The sequence below is a fragment of the Passer domesticus genome, chromosome 7 (genome assembly GCF_036417665.1).
Source record: "Passer domesticus isolate bPasDom1 chromosome 7, bPasDom1.hap1, whole genome shotgun sequence".
Taxonomy (NCBI): Eukaryota; Metazoa; Chordata; class Aves; order Passeriformes; family Passeridae; genus Passer; species Passer domesticus.
In genome coordinates, this window is record NC_087480.1 from 44,126,685 (window position 1) to 44,144,157 (window position 17,473).

At 37.6% G+C, this 17,473-nt stretch overlaps 1 protein-coding gene and 1 long non-coding RNA gene across 2 annotated transcripts in view; one reads left to right on the forward strand and one right to left on the reverse strand.

The window, feature by feature from the left end:
* Nucleotides 1–17,473, reverse strand: part of PALMD (palmdelphin) — a 46,137-nt gene that overhangs the window by 17,626 nt on the left and 11,038 nt on the right. Inside the window, exons 2-3 of the mRNA XM_064428150.1 lie at nt 7,335–7,380; nt 1,960–2,040 (exon numbers count right to left, since the gene is read on the reverse strand). Of these exons, the coding sequence (XP_064284220.1) occupies nt 1,960–2,040; nt 7,335–7,380 (127 nt within the window). The remainder of the gene's footprint in view (nt 1–1,959; nt 2,041–7,334; nt 7,381–17,473) is intronic.
* LOC135305036 (uncharacterized) overlaps nt 1–17,473 on the forward strand; it is a 112,565-nt gene that overhangs the window by 7,999 nt on the left and 87,093 nt on the right. Inside the window, exons 2-3 of the long non-coding RNA XR_010366302.1 lie at nt 1,585–1,677; nt 5,518–5,684. This is a non-coding gene — a long non-coding RNA (uncharacterized LOC135305036). The remainder of the gene's footprint in view (nt 1–1,584; nt 1,678–5,517; nt 5,685–17,473) is intronic.

Here is a 17,473-nt window from a genome sequence, read left to right on the forward strand (position 1 = left end):
GGATTTCACCATGCACACAGCTGGTATGTGTATAAATGGGTGGAATCAGCTTGAATCACTAGGGAAATGACCCCTTAATAAAATTTACTGCAGTGTTTAAATGTTTTAGAAGTCTAAATCTGTTTTAAAGCAACTCATGCACTGGATCCTTTTGTTGTTTGACTCTGTTGAAATACCTGAATTAGTCTGAAGCAAGAATGTTCATTAAGGGACAAAATTTCTGGGGTATAAAGCAAAAGATGTTAATGTACTAATGTGCTTGATATTAGGTGCCTGTCATATTCCTGAGCTGCTAAAAAAGAAGTCTACATTTTGTGTCCTCCAGATAACTAGTGATATGTATGTATTTATACAGCATACGTGTGCAAGTACATATTTAAAGTATATATTTAAATGTTTGCTTGATTCTTCTTTTCCAAGTGAATAATTTCCTCAACAGATCTTTGTTTTGCTTTGTATATGCAATAGGACTGATTTAATTTAAAAGCTTTTCTGTGTGATCTCTGTATGATTTCTCTAAAACAGGCAGAGAATTCACATCCTGTGTTCTCTTCAAAGTAAAACCATTTCAGTAGTATTTTTCCAGGAGTGTTTTAGCCTCTCTAAAAACTCCATAAAATTTTTTCAGAATAAGTGCGAGGTTGGTTTTTGCTTTCTTAACTTTTAAAACTCCACTGAACCTATTAATTTTAGCTATGAACATGTACTAAGTCTGTAAGGAAAGTGCCCTAGGGCTCTGTCTGCGCACAGCAGTAGTGAGGATTAGCTGGTTGTCTACAACAGATCAGTTTATCCCTCTATAAAGAAGGGCAAAAGAGTCATCTGGATTTATAGAAATGGAAACTTGAAATAAAACTTTCAGTACTCGATGTAGCCATGTCCCATGATGGGGGAATCACATGTTTGCTACTCAAAGGTTACAGGACTTGGAAAAGATATTCCTCTCCCTTTTAGACAAGATGTTCCACAAAGGGCCAAGCCTGTCCTTGGAGTAACTCGCTTCCAATAAAACCTGGGCATAGCTGTGGGTTGGCTTGCCTGGCCCAGTGAACTAGTTTATCATGGCTTTTCATTTTTTTGGCTTGACACAAAAGAAAAGGGGGGATGAAACTCAGGGTCTGGTGTCTGTTTTGAAGAAGAGTGTTTTAAATATGCCTCTCTCACATTTGCTGGAGAAGACACAACGCACTCCTGGTGTTAGATTCAATATATCTTTCTTGAGACTGTTTATCTGCTCACATAATGAAAAGAACATGTAAATACCAAGTCTTGTATATTTCTAGGAGCATAGATTTTGTCTCATCTCTCTAAATGATATGGACTGCCAAGCTGCTATAAACATTTTAATAGTGGTGTTGGGTAGAAATCATTGCAATTTCAGTTCTCTGCAGAGATGGATCTTTAGATTTCTTATACCTTTGGACTTTGTAATCCTGAGTTTACTAGGCCTTATTTGAGAACAATATTTGTAGCATTTATACTTTTTTTTTTTAATATACAAAGAAACTGCGTTATTTTACTAAATAATAATTAAACAAGCTGACAAAAGCCTACAGCCAAATAAATATGGTGTTTTTATTACAGGAAAAAATGCAATTAGACCTCATCATTTTGCTGCACCCTGTACCAAGTGGGATTGCTGTTGTGGGACTAGAGTGAACACACCCAGTCTGAAATGTGAGGCTTAATTTTCATCTGTGAGTTTTTCCTGGTTATGATCTCATTTTATGCTGTGTAAGTGATCAAGTAACATTAGCTCCCCAGTGTAATTTTTTTCAAAGAGTGATGCTTATTAAAGTCAAATGGAGTCCTGGCAAGACTCTACAAAGCTGTGAAAATTTGACAGTAAAAGCATGACTCTTAAATGCATGAAGATTTGCATTCCAAAATCCCCAACCTTTATTCATGCTGTATGACTTAAAGCTATCTTTAGTTACATAAATCTAACACTTCACTTACCTTTAAATGTTGGTGTTTCATTTTTTCCTCTTCTACTTTTAGACGTTTCTGTGTAATTTCTTCTTGCAGTTTTCTTTTGTCCTACAAATTAAGAACAATAAAACTTTGTTTAGAGAAATTACTTGTTAATGAAATTATTATGTAAGTGTTGTTCAGTAGGGTGAAATCAATCCATGCAAATAAAGCCTTATTATAAAGCTTATGTGGTGCTTAGGCAGTGCATAATTCTTTGCAGCAATAACTTGATCCCACACAGGTATAGTTTCCACCACTCTTTCTCCAAGAAAGAAACTATACCTGTGTAGGATCTTTCTCACTCCACTTAAATGTGTTAATGACCAAAGAGGAGGGATGATGTAAAATAAAAATTATTTAGTCTTGGGAAGACTAGGGGGCAAAAACAGGAAGAAAGTACAGTTGAGCAACATTGTACATGCAGAGTGAGACTAAAAATGGGTCCTGACCAAATTTCCTAAGGCAGCCCATGCATCATTTAGGAGAGGAAAGAGTCTGCATGCTCTGCACTGAGCAGCTGTGATACATCACTAGATGAAATGGGCTGTCAGTGAATCCAGCACTGAGTTTATGTATCCTGTGGCTAATAGCTGAAATAAACAGGAATAAACAAAGACTTAGAAATGTATTTTGTTAGTCAAATAATGGTAAAGATGAGAAAAGAGGAATGTAATATACTTCATATATGTTGTTTTCTCAGTTTAAAAAGAAAAATTTTGCTTGTGCTCAGGCTGTTTTTGTGGCTGCTGATCTTTAGAGGAATAAATCTTGTATAGTGCTGGCCTATCCTCGTGCCGCCTTAATCCATTTTATTACAGATTAGAGAAAAAAGGAGATGGGTGAACAATGTCTGAACACTGGCAATGCTTGAGCCTCTCCTGTGTTGGGATAGCACTGTCACATGAGGTAACCTTGTGGCTCCTCTGTGTGAGGCCAAACACTGATTTAGTACCTTGTGTCCTCAGCAGCCAGGGGGAAAGGAGTCATGCCAAAGGAAAGTAACTTTAAGGTGTATTAATTAAGCTATTGTCTTGGTCAACCTTAATGCTATAAAATTCTGTTGTTGGGCATGGCACCTTGCCATATGCCAATCAAGAAATATTTGTACTTATTTCTTTATACATGGAATCTTCTGTTGTCCTGTGCAGAAATGTTTGTTGACTGGAGGCTAATCCTTTCCTTTCAATTAGGACAGCCTGGCTCTGTCCAAAAAGTGGTAGCTTTTTATCAAAGAGTCTGTTTTCAGACAAGTATGGTTTAGGAAGGGGTTAACTTCTGCACAAGCAGAGGAAGAGCCTCGCCCTTTCAGCCCACCTGTGGAACCAGCTGTGTGTAAGGACTGGAGAAAGTCAGTAAGGAAGTGCTGGACATAAGGCTGGGAGTTGTTCACCATTTCCCTGGGATCTGGGGTTTGGAAACAGGAAGAGCCGTGGTGTGCTTGGCTGAATCACTGCACTGTTACTGGAAATGAGAAATTAGCAGTGGGGACACAGGCTCTGAGGATGCTTTTCTAAAGGATATGATAGGATAGGAAGTGGAAGAACCACCAAGCTTTGTGAGGACCAAGGGCAGGACACAGGCTGGCCAGGCACTACTGGTACTGTGCTGGGATTTCATAGGTGAACAAAATACTGATCTCACAGTCTGCAAAGTATAGCAGTTATTTATAAACCCTTTACAATTTTTCCTTGATGGTGTTAGTCTGCCTTTTTAATACTCCAAAGAGAACAGGTGGGGCTCTGTCCTCAAAATATATGCTATTTTTACCTCTGCAGTGGTTTTGTGTTTTGCCATACCCTTTAATACAATTAACAAAGTTACAGATTTAGGATCATTACAATATGTATTTTTTCTGCAATGCCCCTTGTGTGAGTCTTTATCCAAAAGCTGCTATGCTGGATTTTTCTTAGCCAGACCTGATTTTGAAGACAGAGTATCTGGTCTCTGATCTTCACACTTTTCCTTACTTAGGAAATATTCCTGACCTCATGGTATAAACGGCTTTTAAATAACCCATCATTAGATGAGCAGTGTGACAAGAGCTTGTGTTTACAGATTATGACAATTCTTAAGGAAAACTCTTTTTGTTTTTACTAATGTTCTGGATAAGTTTCTTAGCCAGAGAATGAACTTTTACTTGGTTTATACTATTAAAAAATATTTTAAGTCAATTTGAGTATTCTTTTTGTACCAGTGGTAATGTAATAAGTTTGGGCAGTCTGAAATGAGTATTTGTACATAAACAACTGTGTAGAAAAAACCTGAGTATAAAGGCATAAATTAGTGTATTTTAAACTAACTGTATAATAAGGAAGCTATTTAGTAAAGAAACTTTTGCCTGTTTTTTTTTTTCTTTCAGAGGTCTATATTACTTTTATGTCCAGTGTTTTTTCTCTAAAAGTTTTCTTCTTGTATCATCTGGTGTTCTAGCATGCTTTAATTTCACTGGTAGGTATTAAATAGCTGTTATACAGCTATCAAGATTAAATCAGCAGAAGTAGATTGTCTTTTTTTTATGTCTAGTCTATATATCTATATAGACTAATTTCACTGGTAGGTATTAAATAGCTGTTATACAGCTATCAAGATTAAATCAGCAGAAATAGATTGTCTTTTTTTTATGTCTAGTCTATATATCTATATAGTTTAGTCTAATTCCAGAAGCTAAGAAATATGAGGAATCTTTTTGAACCTTGTATGCCAAAATAACTTTAAAAACCTGTTAGAACACTTTTCTACCATGCATTCTGCTATGCTTTTTCTGCACATCATGTCTTGCTTTATGAAGCTTTGTACATCTGAAGGAATAAATGTTTATTCCTGCATAGCTAAGGGAGCCATGATTCTATTAAACCTCGTGCTCTGCCCCTGCAGATGATCATGTTGCTGGCAGAAGTTCTTGAATCCTCTCTTACTGTGCTCATGTTAATGTGAGCAGGATTTGCTTTTTATGACACAGCATCTTCAGCCATTCCTTTCTGTTGTGCATCAGTGCAGGGTAAGACTTGGTGTTAATTTTCACTCCTGCTGAAACATGTGGGACTCTTTCCTGACTTTTGTGCACAGAAATGAATTGTGTTCTAGACTGGATCTGTCTGACAAAAAGGCAAAGGCATCCACAGGGCAGTGTCTTGTGAAATATCTTGTCTGCCAAGTCCATTAGTTTGTGTCATTATTCTAAAGTGGTGCCAAAGATGGTGGTCTTGGTCCCCTGGCAATTGCACGTACTGTCAAATTCCATGAAATAGCTAATGTTTTAACTAATGTATTTTCATTTTCATGTAATTTTCCAGACATTAAAACCTGTTAAGCATCAAAAGTATTAAAGCTTTCATATCTTAAGGTATGAAAGTCTTTCTAACAAAACGACGGCAATTTGTTTATTACATTTATATTCTAGATACACCGGCAGCAGGTGGTAGCTACATAACAAAGGAAAAGTCTTCCTTTTCAGAGCCATGGGAGCATCAAAACATTTAATAACAAGAACATCATGAACAAAACCAATTATAATTTTTTTTTTTTTTTTTTTTTTTGCTATAGGGAGAAAAGATTTGCAGAAGACTTTGAAAACTCCTGCTGGTTGTGTTGCTGTCAAGGAGACAGGTATTTAACAACAGAAACCAAGAAGTTTCAGTGCAGGTGCAGTTGTTGACTGCTGGAGTGCCCCTTGCTATCCTGCTAGATCCTGTACAGCAAACATCTGGAAGGTAGCTAGCACTTGAAACTCCCAGGTACTTTACTTGAGCCAGAGCCATGGAGGAGCTTCCTATTGTAACTGCAGGGTGCTGTTTCCCTGGACAACTCTTACTGCAGGTTGTTAGGGCTGATAACTTCCCCTTACTCAGGCTACTTTGTTTCTGCAGTTGGAACACTCCTCACGTTTCAACTGCTTGCTCTGGATTGATGAAAGCAGAGAGCACTTTGCTCCTTTACTCATTAAGTGTAATAAATGAAGTCATAGGCAGAGCCCAAAAATTATTTCCTATTTCTTCTAATGCAAGACACTGGAAGCTGCCCCAGTTTCTTTAAAAAACCCTGCTTCAGTATTCATTTGGAAGCAAAGCTGCAGCTGGAGGATGCCGGCCTCAGTATGTTCATATAGGAGTCCTCATCAGCCAAGAGTGCTGCCCCATTCCTAACACAACACATTGTGAGGCCTCGGCTTCTCTGGAGTGCCAAAACTGTTATCTTTTGAGCCCATACACTAGAGACAAAGTCCAGGTTATGACCCTGGTTCAGGCAACATTGCAGTTAAACAAACAAATGTATTCTAAACCCTCTAAAACATTTCAAATTACCTTATTGTGGGCTTGTGTCAGGTCTCAAGTAAATACAGTAAACGGTCCTGTTGGCTCTTATCAAGAGCCATAATTAAAACTCAACTGAATTAAAACCCAACCTGTTAGATTCCCATAGATTTCCAGTTATGCCTTACATTTATTTTGACTCCAATAAGGTATTTTTTAATTCTGCTCACCAATTATTCTGCTAGTTGTGTTTCACAACTAATCTGTCATGTTAGGAGTGTGGCAAATACCTTTGTTTCCATTATTTATTATTAACTAAGAGAGGGAGTGATCCTTCCGGAGGTTTCCTTTCATCTCAAAGGGTCACATTTTGTATCAGTTTAAGTCTTTTGTAACTGAATACATTTAGGTGCAGATCAAATCAGAGGAGGATTTAGCTTCAGCCCATTTTTATAACATCAGGTTGTATTACTTTAAAAATACTTTAGTTGTTCCTTTTACACACTAGAAACCATCACTCAGATTTCCCCTTGGAAGAGAAACTGAAAATATTTTCTAATGTCTCCAGCATAAACCTCACTGAGTCTGTCCTCTGAAAACTGACAGGAGGAATTTGCTTAATCCAAGCCTGTCCTTTTTTACTTTTCAGACAGCAATACTTATGACAGATCATTAATAGTTTAGGAATTGTATGTAATTCCACAGTACAAATGAAAAATCTCTAATCTCACATTGTGAAATGCGAAAATTGATTTGTTCTGGAATTCTCTAGATGCCTTCTGACCTTTAGGCAAACATTCTGTAATGTGTGTTTTAGATTGTCCAGTAGTGATTTGCACACACACTTTCACTGCTTTGAATTTAATTTTAAGGTGCAATACAACCAATACAACCCATAATAAAGTCAGTACAGTCAGCTTAGCTGTCTTAAAGCAATATCTTATAAACTAGAATTATTAAGCAACAATTTCAAGCATTAAAATCTTAATGAAGTATTTTCCTTTTCTGTCCTGAGCTAAATCATTATTCAGGAAACACACAGCAGCTCATTACTAATATTACTTCTAAGCCTTTTTCTTTTAATAGTGAATTATAACCATGAGTACTTACTGTTATGGCCTGGAATCTTTCTTTCAGCAATTCAGCTTCCTCCATTCTACAAATCAAAAACAGACAAGTAGTGAAGGCAAACAGAATGAGACCATAAGCAAAAAACCTCCTGGTGGGGCTAAAAAAAAAATAAAAAAATAAAAAAGCTGAGGTGGTTTGATCCAATTCCAGAGCAGAAAGAGGAAGAATTTTTGACTTGTCAGAAGAGTCCCTGAACAGATGAGCAGATCAGTCCAGACAGACACATGTAATGAGGGTGTGGAGAAGAGGCAGACAGGGAGAGTGCTGGCATGAGTTGACTGACAAGTTGGAACAGTGGAGCACAAGCTCTTTTCCTTCAGGAGCTGCCAACTCTTTGTTTTAATGTGCTCGGTTAGCGTGCCACTGCTTCTTTAACTGTTAAATGCCCAAAACAGGACCATGGCTGAAGTAAACTTTTATTTTGTTCCTATTTATCTTTGTTTATCACCAGAATCATAGAAAAAGAGATATTCTAAACTTATTAAATTTATTTAAATGACAGAAGTTTATTATATAAATTATTTCTCATATTTCTCCAGTATGTTTTAACCTGTTGTAATATTAGCATTGCAAATGGCATGGAGTTTTTTTGAGATGGCTGTTCCAATTTAGTTTTGTAGATGAAATTTTTAGAAAAGCTGTATTCATAGCTGGAAGTGTTTTAGAACTGCTAACCTGAAGTAAGATAAACTTTAAGCAGTCAAGTCTTTCATTAAATGCAAGTGTTAATCTGTGCAATTACTGGTCAGCTATCTGGGACTCAGGGGAAGCTTTGTCTAAGTAAGGATTTCAGGATCATCACTGCAGTATTACCAAGATGAATCTAAAATGCTGCTGGATCTCAGGCTGGGTTTTTATTCAGTTGACTTGCTGCAGACTTCTGCTGAAAACAGCATTCTGTGCCTTAAGGGATGGTGCACATTTTGACCTTTCCATTTACCTGAGTGAGAGTCAGCTGTCCAAAATCAATCCAGGAAACTTGCAGGACAAGTGGAACTGCCTTAGTAAAATCCAGTTGTGGAAAAAATTCTAAGCAAATCAAACAGCATAAAGGTGTAATGTGAATCTGGAAACCCTTTGTTACTTTCAGTATCACGTAACTTAAGTCTTTGTAAGGACACCAGCAGAAGAGTCAGTCAGCATGTTTGGGTTTTTCCTGCTAATTCACTGACATGACTCAACTCAGCAGGATTTGGTGACAGGCTTTATTTTACGTGTTGGTACAGTCACCTGAAGCTTAATGGAAAATCAAACTCATTATTAGCAAATTATAAGATGCTACAGAATTGAACACTTGATGGTGAAATTGCAGCCTTATAATTCAATAGAAACCAATTTTTAATTTCAATTTCCTCCTTTCTAGTATGTCATCACTCCACTGTATACATGAGCAGATTTCCCCCCTCTGCACTGGGGATTAAGGATTCATTAATGTTTTCTTTATACTCTGATCCACCCTAAGGTTTTGTTCAAACTTGCAAAGACCCCATTTTTAATTTCCAGTGAAGAGTAATTTCTATTTTTAAAATATTAATATATGCTTTGTTCAGCATCTGAAATTTTAAAAATTACAATATTAAAGTAAATGCAAAGTTCAAAGGCAAGTATATTGAGGTGTATCAAGAGACAGATTACATGGGAGTTTAAATAAATTTGGCTTATGGATAAGAGAATAAATTCAACCATCCTGTGAAAAGAAATATATTGTTGCTGCAGAAGCCAATAGAGAGAGTTTTTCTGTTTAAGCTTTCATAAGTTAGTATAACCCACCTTTACCAAACATTGAAAAAAACTGAAACCTGCTTATTTTACCTTTGTCCTCTGTGAAGTTTATCTTAAATTTTAAGTGAGTAGATGGACTTCAGAATGTTGAAAAAATATTTTAAGCAGCAATGAATTACATCAGAAGTAAGGATGTCTGTTTTGGGCCAGAATCTCTACTGTGAATTAAATGGGATCTACACTCAATGGGTGGAGGAATTAGATCTGTATTTTAAGATCAAATGAAAATCAATGGGTTTGCATTGCTTAGAAATTTTAGGATCTTTTTAGGACAATATATAATATTGTCCTAAATTTATACTTGAAAATTTTGTAAGTGTTTTAAAAACCCTACTTGTGGATGTTATATAGTTACAGACTGGAAAAGTATTTAACATGTCTTTCCATAATCTAAACCAGTAAGCTGAGGTAACCTGAAGGTTTCTAGAATGTTGCTTCTGTTTTTAGGTGACCATTATTAGGAAAGTATTTAAAACCCACTTTAAATATTTTAAATTATTTGAATCATATATATCCCCTTGTTAGGCAGGGTTTGTTGTTCAGTCAATAGGTTGTTTTCCAGTTATCTTAATCCTATTCTAAATGGGATTTATGTGCAAGAGAAGAAATGGACCAGCTGTCATTTTGTCTGCCTGGTAAGCCTGCCTTACCAGCAGGAGTATCCATGGAGTAAAGGTTAGAGCAGTGAATCTGAACAGCTGTGTTTTCAGCCTACAGAATTCTTAGAACAAATTTTCTCAGAACCTGCTTGCCAGGAACATATCCAGAGGAAACTATCTACCTATTCTGCAACTTTAATAAAAAGTTTCTTTTTCTTTTGGTAGAATAGATTGCTTGAGTGATACAGAAAATGTTTGTGTATCATATAATGAGTCATACAGGTTGGATTTTTTTGGCTTCACTTATTTCTTTGTTTGTTTCCCTTTTGCACTGTGTGCCTCATTTAGGAATAATAATGCAAATTTGCAGCACACGGTGAGAGAGTTCCATTATGAAGTCTTACAGAAAAGGGGGTGCTAATTTAGAAGAATGCAATATCATGAACCAAAATCTAGAAGCAGCACAGAAGCACTTTCACAGCTGAAAATGGAAGTTCTGTTGTTCATTTCTGGAGCAATGTCTGAGTCCCGAAATGGTCTTCAGTACTTACTGTCTTTCCTTGGTTATTCTCTGCATACAATATCAGCCTCAGTTCTACTCTTGCTCATTGTACTGGGATTTCTTTTGAAACAAATAGCTAGCCTAAGGTACAGTGAGATATAAATTATTGTGGTAGCAAACTATTGCCTCTGAGAAGAAACACTGCATTAAAGGTAAGGAGAAAGAAGCTTTCACTTTTTCAAAAAGTGAGTTTGAAGTTAATGGAGTTGATTAGATTGTTGTCAATTGAAAACCTAGCCTACACTTTCTGGAAAGAGTGGTTACTGAGTTCATGAATTCACATTTTGTTCATCTTAACTAGTTTGATAATTTTGCTTTGTGATGAGCTGCATTTGGTAAATGTGCTTGAAACACGAAAATAGTGTTTTGGACTCAGTACAAAAAGGAATTCTACATTCTCACAGTGAGCAAATATACTGCCCCTATGCATTTGTCTACATGTAGCCTTGACTCTGACAGCAGGAATAGGGAGGAGATAAATTTCATTGAAGGTCTCAATAGAAATGTTTACTGCAGCCATCCTGTCAATTGGCCCAAAAGTCTGTTATCGAGGGTGCCTCAGCTGATTGAGAGACAGTCTCTTCTCCAGCTAGAGCCACAGTTTTGCATTTTACAGGTGGAAAACCCAGCAAGAAATAGAAATTTGAAAATCTAAATAAGGCTCACATCCCTCCATGAAATTTTACACTTGAAATTATTAAAAATGTATAAATGTTAGGATCTTAGAGAAAGTTTATAGCAAAACAGCTGCCAGCTCTCAGCAGGGATTAAATTTTTCTTTGAAGGCCAATATTGCAGAAGTAATGCCCTACTAGGCAGGTCTTTTAACATAATGAATTTCTTGGGTCCTCTTACTGAAGCAAAACAAAATCCAAATATCTCAGATTTGTACAGTTTTATGAAGCTAAATTCTACCTCATTTACTTGTTTGAGTAGATACACACCCTAAATCTCTGGGAGGAAAAGCCTTGGACTATTATGTTTCGGTTGGTACAACTCCCTTCCTGCTGCTATTCATAACTATAAATATATTACTTCTTTTAACTCAAACTAAAAACCCACCTATTTATGATTATCATCAGGTTTCTTTAACACATTGATTTTTTTATTTTATGCTACATCTGCTGCTCAGGCATCTTTCAATGCTATGGAGAGGTTTTAGAATGCAGCACAGGCTTAAGTGTCCCTTCTGTGGTAGGGGTCTATCTTATGTTGATAAGACATAGTTAAACCCAGCTAAAATTGCTATTGTGCTAAATATGGACCATCCTGCCCCTATTTTCTAAAATCACACAGTGAACTTTGTTGAAGTATACTGATTATTTTTTAATCATTTAAGAATATTTTGTGCAGTGTTTTTCATATTCCCAGAATTGTCTGTTCTTAGTCTTGTGTATTTTATGAACCTCTGGATGTGGGAGGCTTTCCAAACCACCTTTAACACTCTGTTGTGTCTCATCTAAAAATCCCACTTCAGTGAATAGTTTAAGTGTAATTACTGTGGTGATATCAAGTGTGAGACTCTTAATAGAATGCGTTCAGGTGCCCAGATAAGTGATAGGACTCTGTTTGTTTTGTGGTGGTTTGGGGAGTTTTTTCAGCCTTTTTTTGTTTGTTTTGTTTTTAAAATGTAAGCTGAAACAAATTCACGGAATCTGAAATACTCAGAATGGGTGTCTTAAACATGTTGTGGAACGCATTGCTTGCAACCTAGCATTTTCCAACTGCTGCAGATATGCACTTCTAAGAATAGGGCAGAGTTTTAAATCCCATTCAGCCAACTGTGTGGGGAATTTTTAGCAGGGCTCTGAGAACCATCTTTAGTTATTGCATAGTTTAGTCATGTTTTATTAAGTGAAAACAAATAATTCCACAACCAGGCCAAATCCTGAAAAAAGTAACAAAACCCAAACAGGTACTCTGCTGTCCGTAATAAGGGAACTACATCTCGTATTCTTCTGATTCTTATTTTACACAGAGAGCACAATGAGGACAGTTGTGATGTTTGGATCTAAGAGACTTCAGTAGGATGGCAGAGCAAAATTAGGGCCTTGCAGACATATTTTTGTGAACATTTAGTGCCAGGTGTACCAGTGCCACAGTACCAAGTGCTGCTGGTGAAAGCTTTAAAAGTACAGACAATTTGTTCTAGAAGATGAGCTGAAGCAGGAATTCCCGATGAGAAAAGCTCTTTCTGCAGCTGGAGCTGGGAAGGGTGTGGTGTGGAAGAGGCAGGGACAAGACTTGAGCAGGGAGGTGGTGAAGCCATGGAGCAGCCGTGCGGGTGACGTCAGCTGCTCCCTTCTCCCGAGGCATGGGCAGAGCTCCCACGCTGCTCCTTGGAGAGGCTGCCTGGCGAGTCTGTGCCTGCAGCCCTGGAGCTCAGACCTTCTGCAAGATGGGATGAACCTTATCTGATAGCTCCCAGCAGAGCAAAGAGGAGTTACTGCTTTCTCCTCCCACACTTCCAGCCACATTTTCCTGTCACTTCCCTTCATCTGATTGATCTGTGAAGCAATTACATTTGCTAATCTGTCAGGAAAGTAATTAAAAAGAAAACTTGAAAACAAACCTCAATCCCCAAATCCATGAATATCCACTGTCAGTGAGCTGAATAGGGTCAATAGAACTCTAATTCTGATCAGGAGACAAGCAGCAAGAGAAGAAAGATGTAGGAAATGTGACTTATGGCAGCAGAGAGAGCTCAGCCTCTGTCACCTTGCAGCCCTCAGGCTTACCTTACTCAGTGGTCCATGGACCATGAGAGAACTCATGTTGACACATATGATAAGCATGTATGCTTAGCTATTTATCTGAATCTTGAAACTGCTGTGAAAACATGATGACTTCAGACTCTGGCAATCCTCCCTGTGCTTCCAGATATTAAGTATCCCCCGCTGTGGGTGGGCAAAAAATATCCCACATACAATTTGTTTTGCGTAAGCCTTTCCAAGTATTAATGGAAAAAAAGAAACATGATAAGATTATGTAAAACTTTATTGTTAGCAGAGGTGATAAGATTGTTTATGTCAGATGATGAGTGTTGCAAATACAGGCCTAGTTTCTTCAGCCTGTCGTTTTCTGCTGAGGAGTTTGTTATTTGGAAGCAGTGACTGAGGAAAAACTCTCAGCTTGTCAGTCCCTCAGACTGTTAATGTCAGCTGTCCCCTGCTCGGTGCCAGTGCCAGGGAGGTCACCTCAATAACACGGGGCTCTGGCAGCTGCCGCCGGCTGTGCCAGGCGGGGCACTGAGCAGCTGAACCTGAGGAGTCATCCGCATGCCTCTGACAGTATGTCACCAACTCTTATTTTTCAACAGATTCAAATATTTCACTGCTGCTTCACACAGCACTGTACGTTTACTTAACCCTTTACCTTAGAGTGGTGATTATTAACTAGAAGCAAAAAATGTGGTATGGTTCAGTTTCCTTATTTTTTGTGGAAGTTTTTTTTGATTGTCAGGATTTCAGACCTGTTTCATAGCTACATTTTCTAATCAGAAAGATATTATTGTCCTTATTTTCACCTGAATCTGATGTGGATCCTCTTAGTGATATTCTGCTCTTTGCTTGGTATTTGCTCATGGTGAAATTTTGTAAGAAGTTCGAACAGCTCTGTGGAGCTGAAGGAAGACATCCTGCTTCTGTTTCTGTGTATCATATTCCCACAGGTAATGTGGCTGTCTGCTCATTGGATCTGCTCACTAAGCTGGCTGAGAACTAACCAAGCTAAAAGGTGGTTATTGCTATGCTGATGAGTCAGATCATTGCCCAGGGAAGCTTGATGAGAGCCAAAATGGTACTCATTGTGGTAAAGAGAGAGTTGTGGTACTCATTGTGGTAAAGAGTGAGGATAGAAGGTGAAACTGTGGCTACTGGAAAATGCAAAGGAGGAGGAAAGAGCAGTGGAAGAGAAGGGACAAGTGGGAAGAAAGAGAAGGTGGTAAACTGTTAGATAAAATAAGTTGTTAAATGTAAATTTACCTTTACAGACTATGTAACACAATGTGTGGAATCTTTCTTTTTTTCCTTCTCCCCTGGAGGTGAATAGGCCTTTGAAACCCTTTCGTCAGATCAAAGGCTAATATCTTATTAGCATTCACTAATGCCAAGAATGATGGGGTTGTATGAAAGAATATTTTGGGGACTATAAAGTTATTTTCTAGTCATGTCTTCTTAAGATGTGAATGGGCTCTTGGGCTCTTTACCCAGTGACTTAAGGAGAGCCAAGCTAATCTGCATGTGATGGCACTGCTTCATTAGATATAATTTCTGAAGAGTGTCTTTGAAAATTTCTCTGCAGCCTGGCAAGTAGGACCTGTAGTTGGTTTGGAGATCCATTATGGTCTTTACAGATTTCTCAGTGTCCAAATGTACTTGGAGACTGATGGCCTGCAAAGGCTGGAGTTAAATACTATTTTAATAACCTATTTCAACATGATATTTGAAAATTTGGAAATGCCACTGTGTATAGCCTGTAGGTGAAATGACTATTTGAAAAGGGTTTGGTGCACTGTGTTAATCTGGAGAAGGGGCTTGGCAGGTAATTTCTCATTTCACTGACTATTATAATAGCCTGCTGCCAAATGGATCTAGCTGCATTGTCAGACATACAGCTGATGTAGTTAAAAGACATTAAGAAACCTGTTCTTGGGGTTTGAATTAGAAATTTAATCCACATTTCAGAGCTGTGTGAGTGTCCTGTACTGGCCCTAATGGGGTTTTCCAGGGCTGATCTTACGCTGCAGCTGCGTGCTACCATATGCAAATTAGCAATTAGAATTGGCAATGCTGGTAGTGGAATGGGTCTCTTTGGTGGCTCCCACTACGGGCTTCAAAGTAAGTCTTCCTCTAAATCCTTATTCCTTTGACTGCAGCCTTTTTCTTTAATTGCCTTACTATTATGATACCTTCAGCAGAACTGACTGCAATACCTCAGGTCCTGGCTGGTCCTGCAATACCTCTGGCTTGCACTTTCTCCAAATTTATAATGCCTGCTTTCCAAAAAAACCTTGTGAGAGCCTCAACTCTTCCACCTCCTCCTACTCCAGCTAGACATTATCCTAATCCTCAGTCTTTCTCCTGTCCTATATTAATCCCATAAACCCTGAGCAAATCTGCCTACCTCTGCCAGTATTTGATGAAGAAGGTCCAGGGGACAGCTCCCGGTTGCACTGTCTGCACTGATAGGCTGTATAAAACTGACCACAGCTTGAATCTCCCCATTTAATTGTCCCTAACAAGCAGTTATGAAATCCACAGAGCAGCTCTAAGTGCTCATAACATGTTTTGAAAATGTTGTTTTTACATACTGGTTCTTTTGGTTTTGTTGTGTATAATGCTTGTAGTATAGAACCGTCTTTCAGTTTGTGAAGTTTAAAGGCCAGTTGTGAAAACAACATGCATAATACAAGAAGTGGTGTATAGGTCAGACTTTGAAAGATCATGAGCATGACTCAAGCATGTAGGATTCTGTCCTGGTTACATAGAGATTTCAATCAGAAAAAACATCCTGACTGTTGATTTTTCTTGTTTCTCTTGCAGAAAATCACTTTAAATTCTCTAATTAACTTTTTCCTTGAATTTGCTTATTCACTTGTGATTTTCTAATTCTTGGAGGTAAAAATCTATCTGTAGTAGAGCTTGTCCAAAACATTTTATACAAAAGGCTAGAAGGTGACACAAACCCTCCTGTGATAAAACAACATCTTGGAATTCTTTTTCTCTTCCATTTCCACGCCCACCCCCCCCCCCTGCCCTTTAGTGTTATTTTCATCCTGTCAACAAATTCTAAAATAATTAGATCCTACAATCTATTTTCCTACATTATCATTTTAGTTGTGTTTTCTAAATCTAGTTTTGACTTTAATTTCCTTATTTTTCTTGACCATTTGATTTGTTAGCCAACAAACTTTTGCCTGATTTGCAGGGACACTTCTAGCTACTGAGAACAATGTCTAATCTCTCTAATGTTCAGTTTATTATATAGAAACTCTCAGTTTCAGAAACAAATGTGAAATAGGAATTAGTTAAATGTTTTGGTTTGTACAGCTTTGATTATTTAATTATTTTGTCACTTAATCATTCAAAATAATTGGATCCTCCAGGGCAATAAAAAGGTTAAAAATAATTTATGAACAAGGTGCTCTCTCTTTCCATGTGTATGTGGGATCATTAATAAAGTTTCAGATCTGTCATGCATTCTGGAACAATAGGCTAAATTAGTAGAATGCCTGGGTTAGTTTCAGCACTTCAGAAGTTTACAGAGAGTCTCTGATGGCTTCTGCCTCCAATCTGTTTAATGACAGGAGTTAGATTTGCTAAAAAAGGCTTTTGGGCTTTCTCCTTTCAAACCCTGGCTCACAAGGCTCATATCAATAACAAAGCCTTATGTAGGACTAGCTGAGATTTCTATTTTTCTTCACACTTCTGCAATCATGAAGGCTCTTTCCTAGCAGTGTTTCATATTTTTTTTCACTGACAATAATGTCTGAACATGGTAAATGGACCTTTCCTGTGGCCCTCTGCAACACAGAAGTAAAAAAACTGCTCTATATGTGTTTTGTAGCTGTAAGAAAGTGAATCTTACTACTTTTTGTTAAGGCTCACACATGTAGGAATGTTAACAAAAGCAGGGCTGTGTGTTTAGGAAGGATGAAATTCCTCAGATGAAGGCATGCCCTGACACCTCAAGATTCTGAGGAAAGTTTGGGAGTCATACTGAATCATCAGATGAATATTAACTCTGATAGCAAACCTGTAGGTAGAATGGGTGATGCTGTAAAGAGTTTGAGAGTTCCTCTGAGTTAAGGATGAGTGCAACAGTTGTGGGGAATAAATTGTCCAATTTTGCTGGAAATATTTCAAGAGGGATGCTGAAATCTGACTGAAGTGTTATGAGAAGAATAATAGAAGAATCTAATAGAGAGTATGTTCTACAAGACGAGTATAACTGGTTAAATAGAATGTTAATTAGCTCTTCAGGAAAACACAGTTTCTTACTGATGGAAATTTGACAGTAAAAGGCAAAATGATAACAAAATTCAGTGACTGGATGTTGAAAGGTGAAATTACTGCATGGGAGAAGAGATTTTTAAGAGGGAAAATAATTCCAGGGCAGTGACAAAAACAAAGTGATAAACCTATCACAAAACCTGAGAACATTCTTAGCATGCT